The sequence below is a fragment of the Scyliorhinus torazame genome, chromosome 12 (assembly GCF_047496885.1).
Source record: "Scyliorhinus torazame isolate Kashiwa2021f chromosome 12, sScyTor2.1, whole genome shotgun sequence".
Classification (NCBI taxonomy): Eukaryota; Metazoa; Chordata; class Chondrichthyes; order Carcharhiniformes; family Scyliorhinidae; genus Scyliorhinus; species Scyliorhinus torazame.
The window spans coordinates 138,398,919-138,419,974 of NC_092718.1; the positions used below are offsets into that span (position 1 = coordinate 138,398,919).

At 55.3% G+C, this 21,056-nt stretch overlaps 1 protein-coding gene across 2 annotated transcripts in view; it reads left to right on the plus strand.

The window, feature by feature from the left end:
• megf8 (multiple EGF-like-domains 8) overlaps positions 1-20,837 on the plus strand; it is a 584,430-nt gene extending 563,593 nt beyond the window's left edge. For both annotated transcript variants that reach the window (XM_072469091.1, XM_072469092.1), the window contains 5 exons: positions 4,579-4,771; positions 7,164-7,334; positions 8,718-8,848; positions 19,351-19,477; positions 19,600-20,837. In XM_072469091.1, coding sequence (XP_072325192.1) covers positions 4,579-4,771; positions 7,164-7,334; positions 8,718-8,848; positions 19,351-19,477; positions 19,600-20,790 — 1,813 coding nt within the window. In that variant the 3' untranslated portion in view covers positions 20,791-20,837. The remainder of the gene's footprint in view (positions 1-4,578; positions 4,772-7,163; positions 7,335-8,717; positions 8,849-19,350; positions 19,478-19,599) is intronic.
• Positions 20,838-21,056: the final 219 nt, after the last annotated feature.

A 21,056-nucleotide genomic window follows, 5' to 3' on the forward strand; every position in this document is an offset into this window, starting at 1 on the left:
AGGAATGAGGGACAATGATTGAGGCAGGAGTGCGGGACAGTGAGAGACGCAGGAGTGAGGGACAGTGAGAGAGCAGGAGTGAGGGGCAGTGAGAGAGGCAGGAGTGAGGGACAGTGTTTGAGGCAGGAGTGAGGGACAGTGAGAGACGCAGGAGTGAGGGACAGTGATTGAGGCAGGAGTGAGGGACAGTGAGAGAGCAGGAGTGATTGACAGTGTTTGAGGCAGGAGTGAGGGACAGTGTTTTAGGCAGGAGTGAGGTACAGTGATTGAGGCAGGAGTGAGGGACAGTGAGAGACGCAGGAGTGAGGGACAGTGATTGAGGCAGGAGTGAGGGACAGTGAGAGAGCAGGAGTGATTGACAGTGTTTGAGGCAGGAGTGAGGGTCAGTGTTTTAGGCAGGAGTGAGGTACAGTGATTGAGGCAGGAGTGAGGGACAGTGAGAGACGCAGGAGTGAGGGACAGTGATTGAGGCAGGAGTGAGGGACAGTGAGAGGCAGGAGTGAGGGACTGATTGAGACAGGAGTGAGGGACAGTGAGAGGCAGGAGTGAGGGACAGTGAGAGACGCAGGAGTGAGGGACTGTGAGAGAGGCAGGAGTGAGGGACAGTGATTGAGGCAGGAGTGAGGGACAGTGATTGAGGCAGGAGTGAGGGACAGTGATTGAGGCAGGAGTGAGGGACAGTGAGACAGGCAGGAGTGAGGGACAGTGAGAGGCGCAGGAGTGAGCAACCGTGAGAGATGCAGGAGTGAGGGACAGTGAGAGAGGCAGGAGTGAGGGACAGTGAGAGAGGCAGGAGTGAGGGACAGTGTTTGAGGCAGGAGTGAGGGACAGTGATTGAGGCAGGAGTGAGGGACAGAGAGAGAGGCAGGAGTGAGGGACAGTGAGAGAGGCAGGAGTGAGGGACAGTGAGAGAGGCAGGAGTGAGGGACAGTGTTTGAGGCAGGAGTGAGGGACAGTTAGCGAGGCAGGAGTGAGGGACAGTGAGAGAGCAGGAGTGAGGGGCAGTGAGAGAGGCAGGAGTGAGGGACAGTGTTTGAGGCAGGAGTGAGGGACAGTTAGCGAGGCAGGAGTGAGGGACAGTGAGAGAGCAGGAGTGAGGGGCAGTGAGAGAGGCAGGAGTGAGGGACAGTGTTTGAGGCAGGAATGAGGGACAGTGATTGAGGCAGGAGTGCGGGACAGTGAGAGACGCAGGAGTGAGGGACAGTGAGAGAGCAGGAGTGAGGGGCAGTGAGAGAGGCAGGAGTGAGGGACAGTGTTTGAGGCAGGAGTGAGGGACAGTGAGAGACGCAGGAGTGAGGGACAGTGATTGAGGCAGGAGTGAGGGACAGTGAGAGAGCAGGAGTGATTGACAGTGTTTGAGGCAGGAGTGAGGGACAGTGTTTTAGGCAGGAGTGAGGTACAGTGATTGAGGCAGGAGTGAGGGACAGTGAGAGACGCAGGAGTGAGGGACAGTGATTGAGGCAGGAGTGAGGGACAGTGAGAGGCAGGAGTGAGGGACTGATTGAGACAGGAGTGAGGGACAGTGAGAGGCAGGAGTGAGGGACAGTGAGAGACGCAGGAGTGAGGGACTGTGAGAGAGGCAGGAGTGAGGGACAGTGATTGAGGCAGGAGTGAGGGGCAGTGATTGAGGCAGGAGTGAGGGACAGTGATTGAGGCAGGAGTGAGGGACAGTGAGACAGGCAGGAGTGAGGGACAGTGAGAGGCGCAGGAGTGAGCAACCGTGAGAGATGCAGGAGTGAGGGACAGTGAGAGAGGCAGGAGTGAGGGACAGTGAGAGAGGCAGGAGTGAGGGACAGTGAGAGATGCAGGAGTGAGGGACAGTGAGAGACGCAGGAGTGAGAGACAGTGAGAGAGCAGGAGTGAGGGGCAGTGAGAGAGGCAGGAGTGAGGGACAGTGATTGAGGCAGGAGTGAGGGACAGTGATTGAGGCAGGAGTGAGGGACAGTGAGAGACGCAGGAGTGAGGGACAGTGAGAGATGCAGGAGTGAGGGACAGTGAGAGATGCAGGAGTGAGGGACAGTGAGAGACGCAGGAGTGAGGGACAGTGAGAGAGCAGGAGTGAGGGACAGTGAGAGATGCAGGAGTGAGGGACAGTGAGAGACGCAGGAGTGAGGGACAGTGAGAGACGCAGGAGTGAGGGACAGTGAGAGAGCAGGAGTGAGGGGCAGTGAGAGAGGCAGGAGTGAGGGACAGTGATTGAGGCAGGAGTGAGGGACAGTGAGAGAGGCAGGAGTGAGGGGCAGTGAGAGATGCAGGAGTGAGGGACAGTGAGAGAGGCAGGAGTGAGGGACAGTGAGAGAGGCAGGAGTGAGGGACAGTGAGAGAGGCAGGAGTGAGGGACAGTGGGAGAGGCAGGAGTGAGGGGCAGTGATTGAGGCAGGAGTGAGGGACAGTGATTGAGGCAGGTGTGAGGATCAGTGAGAGCGGCAGGAGTGAGGAACAGTGTGAGCGGCAGGAGTGAGGGACAGTGAGAGAGGCAGGAGTGAGGGACAGTGAGAGAGGCAGGAGTGAGGGACAGTGGGAGAGGCAGGAGTGAGGGACAGAGAGAAAAGGATGGTGAGAGTATCTGGATTGCGGGACAGTGATAATAATATTTATTAGTGTCACAAGTAGGCTTACATTAACACTGCAATGAAGTTAGTGTGAAAAGCTCCTGTTCGCCACATTCCGCGGCACCTGTTTGAGTACACTGAGGGAGAATTCAAAATGACCAATTCACTTACAGCCTTTCATGACTTGCGGGAGGAACCCGGAGCACCCGCAGGAAACCCACACAGACACAGGGAGAGCGTGCAGAATGACCCATTCGGAATGAAACCTGGGATCCTGGAGCTGTGAAGCAACCATGATAACCACTGTGCTACTGAGTGATCGTCATAGGAGTGAGAGACAGTGATAGAGGTTTACCATCCCATCTATAGCTTCCTGCCACCCAATGTACTCAACTTCACTGTTAACCACCCGGTCAATCTTTGTGTCATTAGCAAACTACTGATCCTTCCCCCCACATAGTCAGCATTTGGGCAGCACAATAGCATAGTGGTTAGCACAATTGCTTCACAGCTCCAGGGTCCCAGATTCCATTCCTGGCTTGGGCACTGTCTGTGTGGAGTCTGCACGTTCTCCCCGTGTGTGCGTGGGTTTCTTCCGGGTGCTCCGGTGTCCTCCCACAGTCCAAAGATGTGCAGGTTAGGTGGATTGGCCATGCTAAATTGCCCTTAATGTCCAAAATTGCCCTTAGTGTGGGGTTACTGGGTTATGGAGTTAGGGTGGAGGTGTGGGCTTGGGTAGCCTGCTCTTTCCAAGAGCCGGTGCAGACTCGATGGGCTGAATGGCCCCCTTTGCTCTGTAAATTCTATGACTATGATCATCTCTGTTGTTTGTATAATTGATGAATAATAGGGGACCAAGCACAGATCCTTGTGGTACGCCACTGGACACTGGCTTCCAGTCACTAAAACAGCCGCCTGTCATCACCCTGTCTCTGACAACTGAGCATATTTTGAATCTTATCTTATCCCTCTATCCCTTGTTATGGGCCAGGGTTTAGAGAACACCAAAGAATATCATAAACACACAGTCAACATCTTTTCAACTACCAACACACATAACCCCACAGATACAACACTCTATAGGTAACCCTTAATACCTTTCCGAGCAACATCCATAAGTTCAAACCTTTTTTTAACAAAGACAGCAAGTTTAAATTCTCTACAGAAACAGGTATTACTTTGAAATCATCAAGTGACCTGGAGACATTCTTTAGAGAGAGAGAGATACACAGCTTCTTGTTTGAATGCAGCTCTCCAACTCAAAACAAAACCAAAAACCGAGCCACAAAGCAGCTTTTCAGCTCAAAACGAAAGTAAAAAGACAGACAGCCCAGCTCCACCAACACACTGACATCACTGCAACTATTTGATAAACACTCATTTCTTAAAGATACATCCACCTGACACCCTTGTGCATTTGCTTTCTTTATAAGTCTCCCACATCGGGCCTTGTCAAAGGCTTTGCTGAAATCCATATAAACTACATCAACTGCACTCACCTCATCTGCACAATATGGATCAGAGTCCGTTATCCCGAGGGAGAAAGTGTGGAGGAACAAACAAGGTTCGAACTGCATCTGGCTTATGCAGCAAGTTGAAGTTTCTTCATTCACCTGTTTAGAATGTGGTTTCTTTTGATCTCTTTGTTTAACTTATTTTCTCTCTCCCACACTCTCCTTCTCTTTTCCATTCCTTGTTTCCCTCACCCACCCATCCACACTTTCTCTTAATATCTTCTATTGTCACACCTCCTCTTCCCCTGCCCCCATCTCACCCCTCTCCCTTCCTCCTGCCCTCTCCCAATCCCTCTCCCCTCCCTGGCTCCGTCACTTCTCCCTCTCCTTCCCGTCTCTCTCTGTCCCACTTTATCACTTCCAACCCTGTCTACTCCATTCTCTCCCCCTCTCCCTTCTTCTTGCTATGTCTCACCCCCCGTGTCTCCCCATTCCCTGCCCTTTCTGTCCCCTCCCCCTCACCCCCTCCTTTCCTGTTACCTCCCTTCTGGCTTCCCTTGCCACCTGGGCAGTGTGGTTGGTCTCTGTAAGCCAGTATGTGAGCAGGGCTGTGTTAATGGAACGTGCGTGCAGCCCAACAACTGCCAGTGTCACTTTGGTTACGTGGGCCAGAACTGCTCAGTGGAGTGTCAGTGTAACCAACACAGCAACTGTGAGAGTATCAGTGCTCTGGATCGCTGCCTGCAGTGTGTCAACAATACCAAGGTAACAACAAGAGCAGGACCAGGGAGACCTCAACCTATTCAGGAGGTGGGCAGTATGGTGAGATGAGGAAAGCTGGGTGGGTTGGGGGTGAGATGAGGAAAGCTGGGTGGGTTGGGGGGTGAGATGGGAGAGCTGGGTGAGTTGGGGTGAGATGGGAGAGTTGGGGGTGAGATGGGAAAGCTGGGTGGGTTGGGGGTGAGATGGGAGAGCTGGGTGAGTTGGGGGTGAGATGGGAGAGTTGGGGGTGAGATGGGAGAGCTGGGTGGGTTGGGGGTGAGATGGGAGAGCTGGGTGGGTTGGGGGTGAGATGGGAGAGCTGGGTGGGTTGGGGGTGAGATGGGAGAGTTGGGGGTGAGATGGGAGAGTTGGGGGTGAGAAGGGAAAGCTGGGTGGGTTGGGGGTGAGATGGGAGAGTTGGGGGTGAGATGGGAGAGCTGGGTGGGTTGGGGGTGAGATGGGAGAGCTGGGTGGGTTGGGGGTGAGATGGGAGAGTTGGGGGTGAGATGGGAGAGCTGGGTGGGTTGGGGGTGAGATGGGAGAGCTGGGTGGGTTGGGGGTGAGATGGGAGAGTTGGGGGTGAGATGGGAGAGTTGGGGGTGAGAAGGGAAAGCTGGGTGGGTTGGGGGTGAGATGGGAGAGTTGGGGGTGAGATGGGAAAGCTGGGTGGGTTGGGGGTGAGATGGGAGAGTTGGGGGTGAGAAGGGAAAGCTGGGTGGGTTGGGGGTGAGATGGGAGAGTTGGGGGTGAGATGGGAAAGCTGGGTGGGTTGGGGGTGAGATGGGAGAGTTGGGGGTGAGAAGGGAAAGCTGGGTGGGTTGGGGGTGAGATGGGAGAGTTGGGGGTGAGATGGGAAAGCTGGGTGGGTTGGGGGTGAGATGAGGAAAGCTGGGTGGGTTGGGGGTGAGATGGGAGAGCTGGGTGGGTTGGGGGTGAGATGAGGAAAGCTGGGTGGGTTGGGGGGTGAGATGGGAGAGCTGGGTGAGTTGGGGGTGAGATGGGAGAGTTGGGGGTGAGAAGGGAAAGCTGGGTGGGTTGGGGGTGAGATGGGAGAGTTGGGGGTGAGAAGGGAAAGCTGGGTGGGTTGGGGGTGAGATGTGAGAGTTGGGGGTGAGATGGGAGAGCTGGGTGGGTTGGGGGTGAGATGGGAGAGCTGGGTGGGTTGGGGGTGAGATGGGAGAGCTGGGTGGGTTGGGGGTGAGATGGGAGAGCTGGGTGGGTTGGTGAGATGGGAGAGCTGGGTGGGTTGGTGAGATGGGAGAGCTGGGTGGGTTGGGGGTGAGATGGGAGAGCTGGGTGGGTTGGGGGTGAGATGAGGAAAGCTGGGTGGGTTGGGGGGTGAGATGGGAGAGCTGGGTGAGTTGGGGGTGAGATGGGAGAGTTGGGGGTGAGAAGGGAAAGCTGGGTGGGTTGGGGGTGAGATGGGAGAGTTGGGGGTGAGAAGGGAAAGCTGGGTGGGTTGGGGGTGAGATGTGAGAGTTGGGGGTGAGATGGGAGAGCTGGGTGGGTTGGGGGTGAGATGGGAGAGCTGGGTGGGTTGGGGGTGAGATGGGAGAGCTGGGTGGGTTGGTGAGATGGGAGAGCTGGGTGGGTTGGTGAGATGGGAGAGCTGGGTGGGTTGGGGGTGAGATGGGAGAGCTGGGTGGGTTGGGGGTGAGAAGGGAAAGCTGGGTGGGTTGGGGGTGAGATGGGAGAGCTGGGTGGGTTGGGGGTGAGATGGGAGAGCTGGGTGGGTTGGGGGTGAGATGGGAGAGCTGGGTGGGTTGGGGGTGAGATGGGAGAGCTGGGTGGGTTGGGGGTGAGATGGGGAGAGTTGGGGGAGGTTGGGTGGGTTGGGGGCTCTTGAGTGGGTTGGGGGGGTTGTGTGTCAGGGTGGGGGTTGTCAGGTTGGGAGTTGGGAGGGTGGGTTGTCGGGTTGGGGGCTGGGAGGGTGGGTTGTGGGGGTTTGGGAGGGTGGATTGTCGGGGTGGGGTTGGGGGTGGGTTGTCAGGTGGGGTGGGGTTTGGGAGGGTGGGTTGTGGGGGTTTGGGAGGGTGGATTGTGGGGTTGGGAGGGTGGGTTGTTGGGGTTTGGGAGGGTGGGTTGTCGGGGTGAGGGTTAGGAGGGTGGGGATTGGGCAGTTTGGATGGGGGAGTGTTGGGTGAGGTAGGGGAGAACTGTGTGGGTTGGGGAGTGTTTGGGTTGGTTGTGGGGGGGAGGGCTCGGTGTTGGGGGAGAGCAGGGTAGGTTTGGGTGGAGGGTGAGGTGGGGAAGTGGGTTGGAGAGTGTTCGGTGAGTTGGTGGGGGGTGAGGTTTGGGTAGAGCTGGGTCAGCTTTGAGTGAGGTGAATGTGGGTTGTGCTGGAAGGTCCAAGTGGCCGTACGGTGATCTCTCTCTCCACGTCATGTGTTGGCAGGGTAATCATTGTGAGAAATGTCAGCCACTGTTTGTGGGCTCCGCCCTGGCTGGCGGGCTGTGTAAACCCTGCACCAGCTACTGCAACAACAACAGCCGCATCTGTGTGATGAGGGAGCACATCGAGAAGGCCAGAACTGAGCCTGAGAGATATCCACTGGACCCAGCCAAGGTCAGTATAGTCAATGCTGCCCTTGACATCGGGAAACTACCAAACTTCCCAAAACAGCTCTGACGTCAGCTGCTCTTGTTTCGAAGGTGCCATTATTATAAAAATGGCCTCTTGTTGGTGCCTGTCGACATTTTGGTGACAATAGGAGGAACCTCAGTGTGCAATGTTCCCAAACCCTGCAGCAGACCAGTCGCCCACAACAGGATGGGAGACTGCCTCTGCCATATTCACACTGGGCAAGGAGGCTGCTATACAGACCAGGCAATGACCCCACATCTGGAGTTGGAGAGTGGCAATGAGGGGAGCAGCAACGGCAAACATGACTTGATGCAGGCTGATGAGAGCTCGAGATCAATTTCCTATCCGCAGACATGCTCCATGTTTGCTGCAGTCAACACCAGCATTACTGAAGCAGATTGGTTGTGTCTGCCAGAGTTGGGTTTATACTGATATCGTGCAGTGTCCTGGCCTGAAGTGCTCTCCAGGGGAACTGCCCACTTAGCTTTTGACCCAGCATTCTCCAAATCCACAGCTGCATGCCGGGACCAAAGGCCGGCGGGCGTGGAACGTCAAGGGCCCCGCCCTGGGAGGGCAGGCAGGGAGAGGAGGGTCCAGTCCTGGGACACTGGGGGTGGGATTCTCCGACCCCCCCGCCGGGTCGGAGAATCGTCGGGGGCTGGCGTGAATCCCGCCCCCGCCGGCAGCCGAATTCTCCGGCACCGGATATTCGGCGAGGGCGGGAATCGCGCCGGTCAGCGGGCCCCCACCGGCGATTCTCTGTCCCGCGATGGGCCGAAATCCCGCTGCTGTCATGCCAGTCCCGCCGGCATGAATCAAACCACCTACCTCACCGGCGGGACTGGCGGCGCGGGCGGGGCTCTGGGGTCCTGCCGGGGGAGGGGGAGGGGGGAGTGGCCTGGCCCATGACCGGGGCCCACCAATCCGCCAGCGAGCCTGTGCCGTGGGGGCACTCATTTCCCTCCACCTTGGCCCTAGCATTCATCATGGCCGACGCATGCGCGGGGGTGACGTCAGCAGCCGCTGACGCTCCCGCGCATGAGCGGACGTCCGCCGGCCGGCGATGTCCTTTCGACCCCGGCTGGCATGGTGCCAAAGGCCTTCCACGCCAGCCGGTGGAGCAGAAACCACTGAGGGTTTGGCCCCTAAAGGTGCGGAGAAATCCGCACCTTTGGGGTGGCCCGACGCCGGAGTGGTTCCCGCCACTCCATCCCGCCGGGACCCCGGCCCCGCCGGGTAGGGGAGAATCCCGGCCATGGTGTGGAATGACAGGCTGTGTATGTCGCTATAATTCGCCAATTCTGTCCTATATTAGCATCAGTTGTGACCTCCATTAATGTGATCTCCGTGCTTGGTCCTGTACAGATTACCAGCTGGTTGTTAGAGGGACCATGGGAGGAGAATGCTGTCTGTGTTCACTGTCAGAACAACAGTTCGGGGGAACGCTGCGAGAGCTGCCTGGATGGTTACTTCCTGCTCGACGGAAAATGCACAAAGTATGGAGCACAAAAAGCACACCAACCGACAATCCAACCATCTCACGCCAAAACACCAACCGTCTCACACAAAAACCCCAGACATCTCACACCAAAACTCCAACCGTCTCACACTAAAACCCCAGACATCTCACACCAAAACTCCAACCGTCTCACACTAAAACCCCAGACATCTCACACCAAAACTCCAACCGTCTCACACTAAAACCCCAGACATCTCACACCAAAACTCCAACCGTCTCACACTATAACCCCAGACATCTCACACCAAAACTCCAACCGTCTCACACTAAAACCCCAGACATCTCACACCAAAACTCCAACCGTCTCACACTAAAACCCCAGACATCTCACACCAAAACTCCAACCGTCTCACACTAAAACCCCAGACATCTCACACCAAAACTCCAACCGTCTCACACTAAAACCCCAGACATCTCACACCAAAACTCCAACCGTCTCACACTAAAACCCCAGACATCTCACACCAAAACTCCAACCGTCTCACACTAAAACCCCAGACATCTCACACCAAAACTCCAACCGTCTCACACTAAAATCCCAGACATCTCACACCGAAACATGTGGATGAAGGTAAAGCAGTGGATGTAGTGTACATGGATTTTAGTAAGGCATTTGATAAAGTTCCCCATGGTAGGCTTATGCAGAAAGTAAGGAGGCATGGGATAGTGGGAAATTTGGCCAGTTGGATAACGAACTGGCTAACCGATAGAAGTCAGAGAGTGGTGGTGGATGGCAAATATTCAGCCTGGATCCCAGTTACCAGTGGCGTACCGCAGGGATCAGTTCTGGGTCCTCTGCTGTTTGTGATTTTCTTTAATGACTTGGATGAGGGAGTTGAAGGGTGGGTCAGTAAATTTGCAGACGATACGAAGATTGGTGGAGTTGTGGATAGTAAGGAGGGCTGTTGTCGGCTGCAAAGAGACATAGATAGGATGCAGAGCTGGGCTGAGAAGTGGCAGATGGAGTTGAACCCTGAAAAGTGTGAGGTTGTCCATTTTGGAAGGACAAATATGAATGCGGAATACAGGGTTAACGGTAGAGTTCTTGGCAATGTGGAGGAGCGGAGAGATCTTGGGGTCTATGTTCATACATCTTTGAAAGTTGCCACTCAAGTGGATAGAGTTGTGAAGAAGGCCTATGGTGTGCTCGCGTTCATTAACAGAGGGATTGAATTTAAGAGCCGTGAGGTGATGATGCAGCTGTACAAAACTTTGGTAAGGCCACATTTGGAGTACTGTGTACAGTTCTGGTCGCCTCATTTTAGGAAGGATGTGGAAGCTTTGGAAAAGGTGCAAAGAAGATTTACCAGGATGTTGCCTGGAATGGAGAGTAGGTCTTACGAGGAAAGGTTGAGGGTGCTAGGCCTTTTCTCATTAGAACGGAGAAGGATGAGGGGCGACTTGATAGAGGTTTATAAGATGATCAGGGGAATAGATAGAGTAGACAGTCAGAGACTTTTTCCCCGGGTGGAACAAACCATTACAAGGGGACATAAATTTAAGGTGAAAGGTGGAAGATATAGGAGGGATATCAGAGGTAGGTCCTTTACCCAGAGAGTATTGGGGGCATGGAATGCACTGCCTGTGGAAGTAGTTGAGTCGGAAACATTAGAGACCTTCAAGCAGCTATTGGATAGGTACATGGATTACGGTAAAATGATATACTGTAGATTTATTTATTCTTAAGGGTAGCACGGTAGCATTGTGGATAGCACAATTGCTTCACAGCTCCAGGGTCCCAGGTTCGATTCCGGCTTGGGTCACTGTCTGTGCGGAGTCTGCACGTCCTCCCCGTGTCTGAGTGGGTTTCCTCCGGGTGCTCCGGTTTCCTCCCACAAAGATGTGCGGGTTAGGTGAATTGGCCAATGATAAATTGCCCTTAATGTCCAAATTGCCCTTGGTGTTGGGTGGAGGTGTTGAGTTTGGGTAGGGTGCTCTTTCCAAGAGCCGGTGCAGGCTCAAAGGGCCGAATGGCCTCCTTCTGCACTGTAAATTCAATGATAATCTATGATTAATCTAGGACAAAGGTTCAAAGAACAAAACAAAGAACAAAGAAATGTACAGCACAGGAACAGGCCCTTCGGCCCTCCAAGCCCGTGCCGACCATACTGCCCGACTAAACTACAATCTTCTACACTTCCTGGGTCCGTATCCTTCTATTCCCATCCTATTCATATATTTGTCAAGATGCCCCTTAAATGTCACTATCGTCCCTGCTTCCACTACCTCCTCCGGTAGTGAGTTCCAGGCACCCACTACCCTCTGCGTAAAAAACTTGCCTCGTACATCTACTCTAAACCTTGCCCCTCTCACCTTAAACCTATGCCCCCTAGTAATTGACCCCTCTACCCTGGGGAAAAGCCTCTGACTATCCACTCTGTCTATGCCCCTCATAATTTTGTAACCCTCTATCAGGTCGCCCCTCAACCTCCTTCGTTCCAGTGAGAACAAACCGAGTTTATTCAATCGCTCCTCATAGCTAATGCCCCCATACCAGGCAACATTCTGGTAAATCTCTTCTGCACCCTCTCTAAAGCCTCCACATCCTTCTGGTAGTGTGGCGACCAGAATTGAACACTATACTCCAAGTGTGGCCTAACTAAGGTTCTATTCGGCACAACATCGTGGGCCAAAGGGCATTTTCTGTGCTGTATTTTCTATGTTCTATGTTATATGAAACTCCAACCATCTCACGCAAAACTCCAGACATCTCACACCAAAACTCCAACCGTCTCACACTAATACCCCAGACATCTCACACCAAAACTCCAACTGTCTCACACTAAAACCCCAGACATCTCACACCAAAACTCCAATCGTCTCACGCAAAACTCCAGACATCTCACACCAAAACTCCAACCGTCTCACACTAAAACCCCAGACATCTCACACCAAAACTCCAACCGTCTCACACTAAAACCCCAGACATCTCACACCAAAACTCCAACCGTCTCACACTAAAACCCCAGACATCTCACACCAAAACTCCAATCGTCTCACGCAAAACTCCAGACATCGCACACCAAAACTCCAACCGTCTCACACTAAAACCCCAGACATCTCACACCAAAACTCCAATCGTCTCACGCAAAACTCCAGACATCTCACACCAAAACTCCAACCGTCTCACACTAAAACCCCAGACATCTCACACCAAAACTCCAATCGTCTCACACTAATACCCCAGACATCTCACACCAAAACTCCAATCGTCTCACGCAAAACTCCAGACATCTCACACCAAAACTCCAACCGTCTCACACTAAAACCCCAGACATCTCACACCAAAACTCCAACCGTCTCACACTAAAACCCCAGACATCTCACACCAAAACTCCAACCGTCTCACACTAAAACCCCAGACATCTCACACCAAAACTCCAACCGTCTCACACTAAAATCCCAGACATCTCACACCAAAACACCTATCGTCTCACGCAAAACTCCAGACATCTCACACCAAAACTCCAACCGTCTCACACTAAAACCCCAGACATCTCACACCAAAACTCCAATCGTCTCACACTAATACCCCAGACATCTCACACCAAAACTCCAACCGTCTCACACTAAAATCCCAGACATCTCACACCAAAACTCCAACCGTCTCACGCAAAACTCCAGACATCTCACACCAAAACTCCAACCGTCTCACACTAAAACCCCAGACATCTCACACCAAAACTCCAACCGTCTCACACTAAAATCCCAGACATCTCACACCAAAACTCCAACCGTCTCACGCAAAACTCCAGACATCTCACACCAAAACTCCAACCGTCTCACACTAAAACCCCAGACATCTCACACCAAAACTCCAATCGTCTCACACTAAAACCCCAGACATCTCACACCAAAACTCCAACCGTCTCACACTAAAACCCCAGACATCTCACACCAAAACTCCAACCGTCTCACACTAAAACTCCAGACATCTCACACCAAAACTCCAACCGTCTCACACTAAAACCCCAGACATCTCACACCAAAACTCCAACCGTCTCACACTAAAACCCCAGACATCTCACACCAAAACTCCAACCGTCTCACACTAAAACCCCAGACATCTCACACCAAAACTCCAACCGTCTCACACTAAAACCCCAGACATCTCACACCAAAACTCCAACCGTCTCACACTAAAATCCCAGACATCTCACACCAAAACTCCAATCGTCTCACGCAAAACTCCAGACATCTCACACCAAAACTCCAACCGTCTCACACTAAAACCCCAGACATCTCACACCAAAACTCCAACCGTCTCACACTAAAACCCCAGACATCTCACACCAAAACTCCAACCGTCTCACACTAAAACTCCAGACATCTCACACCAAAACTCCAACCGTCTCACACTAAAACCCCAGACATCTCACACCAAAACTCCAATCGTCTCACGCAAAACTCCAGACATCTCACACCAAAACTCCAAACGTCTCACACTAAAACCCCAAACATCTCACACCAAAACTCCAACCGTCTCACACTAAAACTCCAGACATCTCACACCAAAACTCCAACCGTCTCACACTAAAACCCCAGACATCTCACACCAAAGCTCCAACTGTCTCACACTAATACCCCAGACATCTCACACCAAAACTCCAACCGTCTCACATTAAAACCCCAGACATCTCACACCGAAACTCCAATCGTCTCACACTAAAACCCCAGACATCTCACACCAAAACTCCAACCGTCTCACACTAAAACCCCAGACATCTCACACCAAAACTCCAATCGTCTCACGCAAAACTCCAGACATCTCACACCAAAACTCCAACCGTCTCACACTAAAACCCCAGACATCTCACACCAAAACTCCAACCGTCTCACACTAATACCCCAGACATCTCACACCAAAACTCCAATCGTCTCACACTAATACCCCAGACATCTCACACCAAAACTCCAACCGTCTCACACTAAAATCCCAGACATCTCACACCGAAACTCCAATCGTCTCACGCAAAACTCCAGACATCTCACACCAAAACTCCAACCGTCTCACACTAAAACCCCAGACATCTCACACCAAAACTCCAATCGTCTCACGCAAAACTCCAGACATCTCACACCAAAACTCCAACCGTCTCACACTAAAACCCCAGACATCTCACACCAAAACTCCAACCGTCTCACACTAAAACCCCAGACATCTCACACCAAAACTCCAATCGTCTCACGCAAAACTCCAGACATCGCACACCAAAACTCCAACCGTCTCACACTAAAACCCCAGACATCTTACACCAAAACTCCAACCGTCTCACACTAAAACCCCAGACATCTCACACCAAAACTCCAACCGTCTCACACTAAAACCCCAGACATCTCACACCGAAACTCCAATCGTCTCACGCAAAACTCCAGACATCTCACACCAAAACTCCAACCGTCTCACACTAAAACCCCAGACATCTCACACCAAAACTCCAATCGTCTCACGCAAAACTCCAGACATCTCACACCAAAACTCCAACCGTCTCACACTAAAACCCCAGACATCTCACACCAAAACTCCAACCGTCTCACACTAAAACCCCAGACATCTTACACCAAAACTCCAACCGTCTCACACTAAAACCCCAGACATCTCACACCAAAACTCCAACCGTCTCACACTAAAATCCCAGACATCTCACACCAAAACTCCAACCGTCTCACACTAAAACCCCAGACATCTTACACCAAAACTCCAACCGTCTCACGCAAAACTCCAGACATCTCACACCGAAGCTCCAACCGTCTCTTGCAAAACTCCAATACTCTCACACCGAAACTCCAACCATCTCACACCAAGGTCGCTCTCTTTCTTCCTTCCCCTCGCTCTCTTTCTCTCTCCCCTCGCTATATCTCTCTCTTCCCCTCGCACTCTCTCCCTTCCCCTTGCTGTCTCTCTCTGTTCCCCATGCTCTCTCTTCCACTCTCTCTCTCTCTCTTCACCTCACTCTGTCTCTTCCCCTCGCTCGCTCTCTTCCCCTCACTCTTCCCCACGCTCAGTCTCCTCCCTCGCTCCCTCTCCCACTCAATCTCCCTTCCTCTCATTCTCCCTCCCCCCTCTCTCTCTCCCTTCCCTCTCTCTCTCCCTTCCCCTCTCTCTCTTCCTCTCGCTCTCTCTCTCTTCCCCTCGCTCGCTCTCTTCCCCTCTCTCTTCCCCACGCTCAGTCTCCTCCCTCGCTCCCTCTCCCACTCGATCTCCCTTCCTCTCATTCTCCCTTCCCCCCCTCTCTCTCTCTCTTCCCCTCACTCTCTCCCTTCCCCTCACTCCCTCTCTCCCTTCCCCTCGCTCCCTCTTCCCCTCACTCTCTCATTTCCCCTTGTCTCTCTCGTCCCTTCGCTCTCTCTCTTCCCCTCGCGCTCTCTCTTCCCCTCGCGCTCTCTCTTCCCGTCGCTCTCTTCCCCTCGCGCTCTCTCTTCACCTCGCTCTCTCTCTTCCTCTCGCTCTCTCTCTTCCCCTCGCTCTCTCTCTTCCCCTCGCTCTCTCTCTTCCCCTCGTTCTCTCTCTTCCCCCTCGCTGTCTCTCTCCCCCTCGCTCCCTCTTCCCCTCGCTCCCTTTTCCCCTCGCTCCCTCTTCCCCTCGCTCCCTCTTCCCCTCGCTCCCTCTTCGCCTCGCTCCCTCTTCGCCTCGCTCCCTCTTCCCCTCGCTCCCTCTTCGCCTCGCTCCCTCTTCGCCTGCTCCCTCTTCGCCTCACTCCCTCTACCCCTCGCTCCCTCTTCCCCTCACTCCCTCTTCCCCTCACTCCCTCTTCCCCTCACTCCCTCTTCCCCTCACTCCCTCTTCCCCTCACTCCCTCTTCCCCTCACTCCCTCTTCCCCTCACTCCCTCTTCCCCTCACTCCCTCTTCCCCTCACTCCCTCTTCTCCTCACTCCCTCTTCCCCTCTTCCCCTCACTCCCTCTTCCCCTCACTCCCTCTTCCCCTTGCTCCCTCTTTCTTCCACTCGCTCCCTCTCTCTTCCCCTCACTCCTCTCTCTATCACCCTCGCACTCTCACTCCCCCCTCACTCTCACTCCCCCCCTCACTCTCACTCCCCCCCTCACTCTCTCTCTCCCCTTCCCATCGCTCTCTCTCTCTCTCGCTTATCCTTGCTCTCCTTCTCTGCCCCTCACTCTCTTTCTCTTCCTCTCGCTCACTCTCTCTTCCCCACGCTCACTCTCTCTTCCCCACGCTCTCTCTCTTCCCCACGCTCTCTCTCTTCCCCTCGATCTCCCTTCCACTCGGTCTCCCTTCCACTCGATCTCCCTTCCACTCGATCTCCCTTCCACTCGATCTCCCTTCCACTCGATCTCCCTTCCACTCGATCTCCCTTCCACTCGATCTCCCTCCACTCGCTCTCTCTCCCTTACCCTCACTCTCTCTCACTTCCCCTCGCTGTCTCTCCCTTCCCCTCGCTCTCTCTCCCTTCCCCTCGCTGTCCCTCCCTTCCCCTCGCTGTCTCTCCCTTCCCCACGCTCTCTCTCCCTTCCCCACGCTCTCTCTCCCTTCCCCTCGCTCTCTCTCTCTTCCCCTCGCTCTCACTCCCTTCCCCTCGCTCTCACTCCCTTCCCCTCGCTCTCTCTCCCTTCCCCTCGCTCTCTCTCCCTTCCCCTCGCTCTCTCTCCCTTCCCCTCGCTCTCTCTCTCCCTTCCACTCGCTTTCTCTCCCTTCCCCTCACTCTCTCTCTCCCTTCCCCTCGCTCTCTCTCCCTTCCCCTCGCTCTCTCTCCCTTCCCCTCTCTCTCCCTTCCCCTCTCTCTCTCTCCCTTCCCTTCTCTCTCTCTCCCTTCCCCTTGCTCCCACTCCCTTCCCCTCGCTCCCACTCCCTTTCCCTCACTCTCTCTCCATTCACTCCCTCTTCCCTTCACTCCCTCTCTCATATCCTGGCTCCCTCTCTCTTCCCTCACTCCCTCTCTCTTCCACTCGCTCTCTCTTCCACATGCTCACTCTCTTCCCCCTCGCTCCCTCTTCCCCCTCGCTCCCTCTTCCCTCGCTCCCTCTTCCCCTCGCTCCCTCTTCCCCTCGCTCCCTCTTCCCCTCGCTCCCTCTTCCCCTCGCTCCCTCTTCCCCTCGCTCCCTCTTCCCCTCGCTCCCTCTTCCCCTCGCTCCCTCTTCCCCTCGCTCTCTCTTCCACTCAACCTCCCTTCCACTCGATCTCTCTTCCCCTCGCTCTCTCTCACTTCCCCTCGCTCTCTCTCCCTTGCCCTCTCTCTCTCTCTCCCTTCCCTTCTCTTTTTCTCCCTTCCCCTCGCTCTCTCTCCCTTCCCCTCTCTCTCTCTCCCTTCCCCCCTCTCTCTCTCCTTCCCCTCGCTCTCTCTCCCTTCCCCTCGCTCTCTCTCCCTTCCCCTCGCTCTCTCTCCCTCGCTGTCTGTCTTCCCCTTGCTGTCTCCCCCTCGCTCTCTTTCTTTTCCTCTCGCTCACTCTCTCTCTTCCCCTCGCTCTCTCTCTTCCCCTCACTCTCTCTCTTCCCATCGCTCTCTCTCTTCCAATCGCTCTCTCTCTCCCCCTCGCTCTCTCTCCCCCTTTCTGTCTCTCTTCCCTCGCTCCCTCTTCCCCTCGCTCCCTCTTCCCCTCGCTCCCTCTTCCCCCCTCTCTCTTCCCCTCACTCCCTCTTCCTCTCACTCCCTCTCCCCCTCACTCCCTCTTCCCCACTCCCTCTTCCCCTCACTCCCTCTCTCCCTCTCTCTTCCACTCGCTCTCTCTCTTCCACTCACTCCCTCTCTCTACCCCCTCACTATCTCACTCCCCCACTCACTCTCTCTCCCCCCTTCCCATCGCTCTCTCTCTCTCGCTTATCCTTGCTCTCCTTCTCTGCCACTCACTCTCTCCCTCTCTTCCCCACGCTCTCTCTCTTCCCCTCGCTCCCTCTTCCCCTCGATCTCCCTCTTCCCCTCGATCTCCCTCTTCCCCTCGATCTCCCTCTTCCCCTCGATCTCCCTCTTCCCCTCGATCTCCCTCTTCCCCTCAATCTCCCTCTTCCCCTCGATCTCCCTCTTCCCCTCGATCTCCCTCTTCCCCTCGATCTCCCTCTTCCCCTCGATCTCCCTCTTCCCCTCGATCTCCCTTCCACTCGATCTCCCTTCCACTCGATCTCCCTTCCACTCGCTCTCTCTCCCACTCGCTCTCTCTCCCTTCCCCTCGCTCGCTCTCCCTTCCCCTCGCTCTCACTCCCTTCCCCTCGTGCTCTCTCCCTTCCCCTCGCGCTCTCTCCCTTCCCCTCGCGCTCTCTCCCTTCCCTCGCGCTCTCTCCCTTCCCTCGCGCTCTCTCCCTTCCCCTCGCGCTCTCTCCCTTCCCTCGCGCTCTCTCCCTTCCCCTCGCGCTTTCTCCCTTCCCCTCGCTCTCATTCCCTTCCCCTCGTTCTCTCTCCCTTCCCCTCTCTCTCTCTCCCTTCCCCTCGCTCTCTCTCCCTTCCCCTCGCTCTCTCTCCCTTCCCCTCACTCTCTCTCCCTTCCCCTCGCTCTCTCTCTCCCTTCCCCTCGCTCTCTCTCTCTCCCTTCCCCTCGCTCTCTCTCTCTCCCTTCCCCTCGCTCTCTCTCTCCCTTCCCCTCTCTCTCTCTCCCTTCCCCTCGCTCTCTCTCCCTTCCCCTCGCTCCCACTCCCTTCCCCTCTCTCTCTCCATTCACTCCCTCTTCCCCTCACTCCCTCTCTCATATCCTCGCTCCCTCTCTCTTCCCCTCCCTCTCTCTTCCACTCGCTCCCTCTCTCTTCCACTCGCTCCCTCTCTCTATCCCCCTCACAATCTCACTCCCCCTCTCACTCTCTCACCCCCCTTCCCATCGCTCTCTCTCTCTCGCTTATCCTTGCTCGCCTTCTCTGCCCCTCACTCTCTTTCTCTTCCTCTCGCTCTCTCTCTTCCCCTCGCTCTCTCTCTCTTCCTCATGATCACTCTCTTTCCCCTCGTTCCCTCTCCCTCTCGCTCCCACTTCCTCTCGCTCCCTCTTCCCCTCGCTCCCTCTTCCTCCCGCTCCCTCTTTCCCGCGCTCCCTCTTTCCCGCGCTCCCTCTTTCCCGCGCTCCCTCTTTCCCGCGCTCCCTCTTTCCCGCGCTCCCTCTTTCCCGCGCTCCCTCTTCCCCTCGATCTCCCTTCCCCTCGACCTCCCTTCCACTCGATCTCTCTTCCCCTCTCTCTCTCTCCCTTGCCCTCGCTCTCTTTCCCTTCCCGTCTCTCTCTCTTCCCCTCCCCTCTCTCTCTCTTCCCCTTCCTCTCTCTCCCTTCCCCTCCCCCCTCTCTCTCTCTCTCTTCCCCTCACTCTCTCTCCCTTCCCATCGCTCTCTCTCTCTCTCTCTTCCCCTTGCCCTTTCTCTCTCCCCCTCGCTGTCTCTCTCCCCCAATGCTCCATCCTTCTCTGTCATTCCTTTCGCTCTTAGAATCTCTCTATACTCGTATTGTTCCCTTGCCTCTCCCCATGTTTTGTCTCTCTCTTCCTCCCTGCTCTCTCTACTTTACCCCCCAACTCCCTCTCTCTCTCTCTTATTCTGACCATCTCCTGCGTTACAGATGCCAGTGTAACGGACACTGGGACAGATGTCGGACGACAGATGGCACTGAATGCCAGTGTCAGAATAACACCGAGACCAGCTGCCCCACCGCTCAGACTGACAAGAAAGACTGTTATAAATACCAGGTGTGTAAACCGTGCCCTCAACCCTCCTGCACCAACCCGCCCCCCTCACCCTCCCCTGCCTTGCCATTTCTTCATTTCCTCTGCGGTTTCCTGGTTCTGTCTGACATTCCTCCTCTCCACAGTGTGCCCGTTGTAAGGAGAATTTCCTGGGGAACCCTACGAACGGGCGACAGTGTTACCGGCAGATCACCGTGGAGCAGGAGTACTGCTTTGACCCAACGTCACAGAACAACTGTTACCACGAGCCCAACATCAAAAATCTGCCTCTGGGCCGGACAGTTCTCTTTGCCGTGCAACCCAAGTTCACTAACGTGGATATCCGCATCACCATCGATGTGACCTTCGGCGGGGTGGACGTTTACATCTCCAACTCGCACTCTTCGTTCACGGTGAGTGTCGACTCCGCCACCGGCTTCCACGCTGTCCAGGTCGGAGATCCCGACTCGCACCGGGAAGCCCAGAGCCCCGAGCTGCTGAGGCGACGCCGCGCACTGAATGTGAGCACGGCGCTGCCCGAGGCCCAGGAGGTGGAGAGGATGAGGGAGGAGAGGGCTAATGGGCTGACCACTTACATCACCATCGGCAGCGAGCACACCATCCTGATGGTGAGGGCGGTGAGGGAGCGCCTTGTCATCACCTACCCCTATGAGCTGCACACGCTGAAGACCCAGCGTTTCTTCATGGTGCTGCTGGGCGTGGGAAACGGCAGTGGCGACGAGTCCCAGGGCCTGCTTTTCTTTCGGCAGGACCAGGCCCACATCGACCTCTTTGTCTTCTTCAGTGTTTTCTTCTCCTGCTTCTTCCTCTTCCTCTCAGTCTGCGTGCTGCTCTGGAAGGTCAAACAGTTTGTGGATTTTCGCCGGGAGCACCACCGCCACATCCAGGAGATGAACAAAATGGCAAGCCGGCCGTTCGCTAAGCTGGCCGTCTACTTTGAGCCCGACATGGAGCTCGTCTTCCTTCCCCTCCGCCACAGGCTAATGCCCCGGTTGAAGGCCTACCCCCCGGATCCTGCCTCTCACCCACACCTGCGCCGCACTGAGCCATTCCTGCCCCAGCTCATCAGCTACCCGTACCCAAATTTCAAGGTGGGGCCCGTCACCCTAGAACCCACTGATGACGGCATGGCCGCCGTGGCAACGGTGATGTTCCAGCTGCCCGGAGGGATCCTGGCCCCCAATCGGGCATGCCTGGGGTCAGCGCTGGTCACTCTGAGGCATAACCTCCAGGAGTACTGCAACTCCGGACATGGGGCAAACAACTCCCGCAAAGGAGGCCTCAGTCACGACAACCTGACCAGCATGTCCATGTAACGGGGAAAGCGGAAACCAGGCAGCGGACAGCGGGGTGGGGACTAATTATGGGATGGGGGGACCGGGGGAGGGGATGGGGACAGGGCAGGGGGACGAGATGGGCTCAGGTGGGGGGGTTGGGAGGGGAGGATGAGGGATGGCCCAGGCAAGGGGACTGGGAGCAATGAGCCCAGCTGGTGGGGGCAGAGAACGGGGGGATTGGGCTGGGGGAGATTGTGGAGAGAAGGGTGACCAGGCAGGGGGTAAAGCAGGAGGGAGGAGAGGGG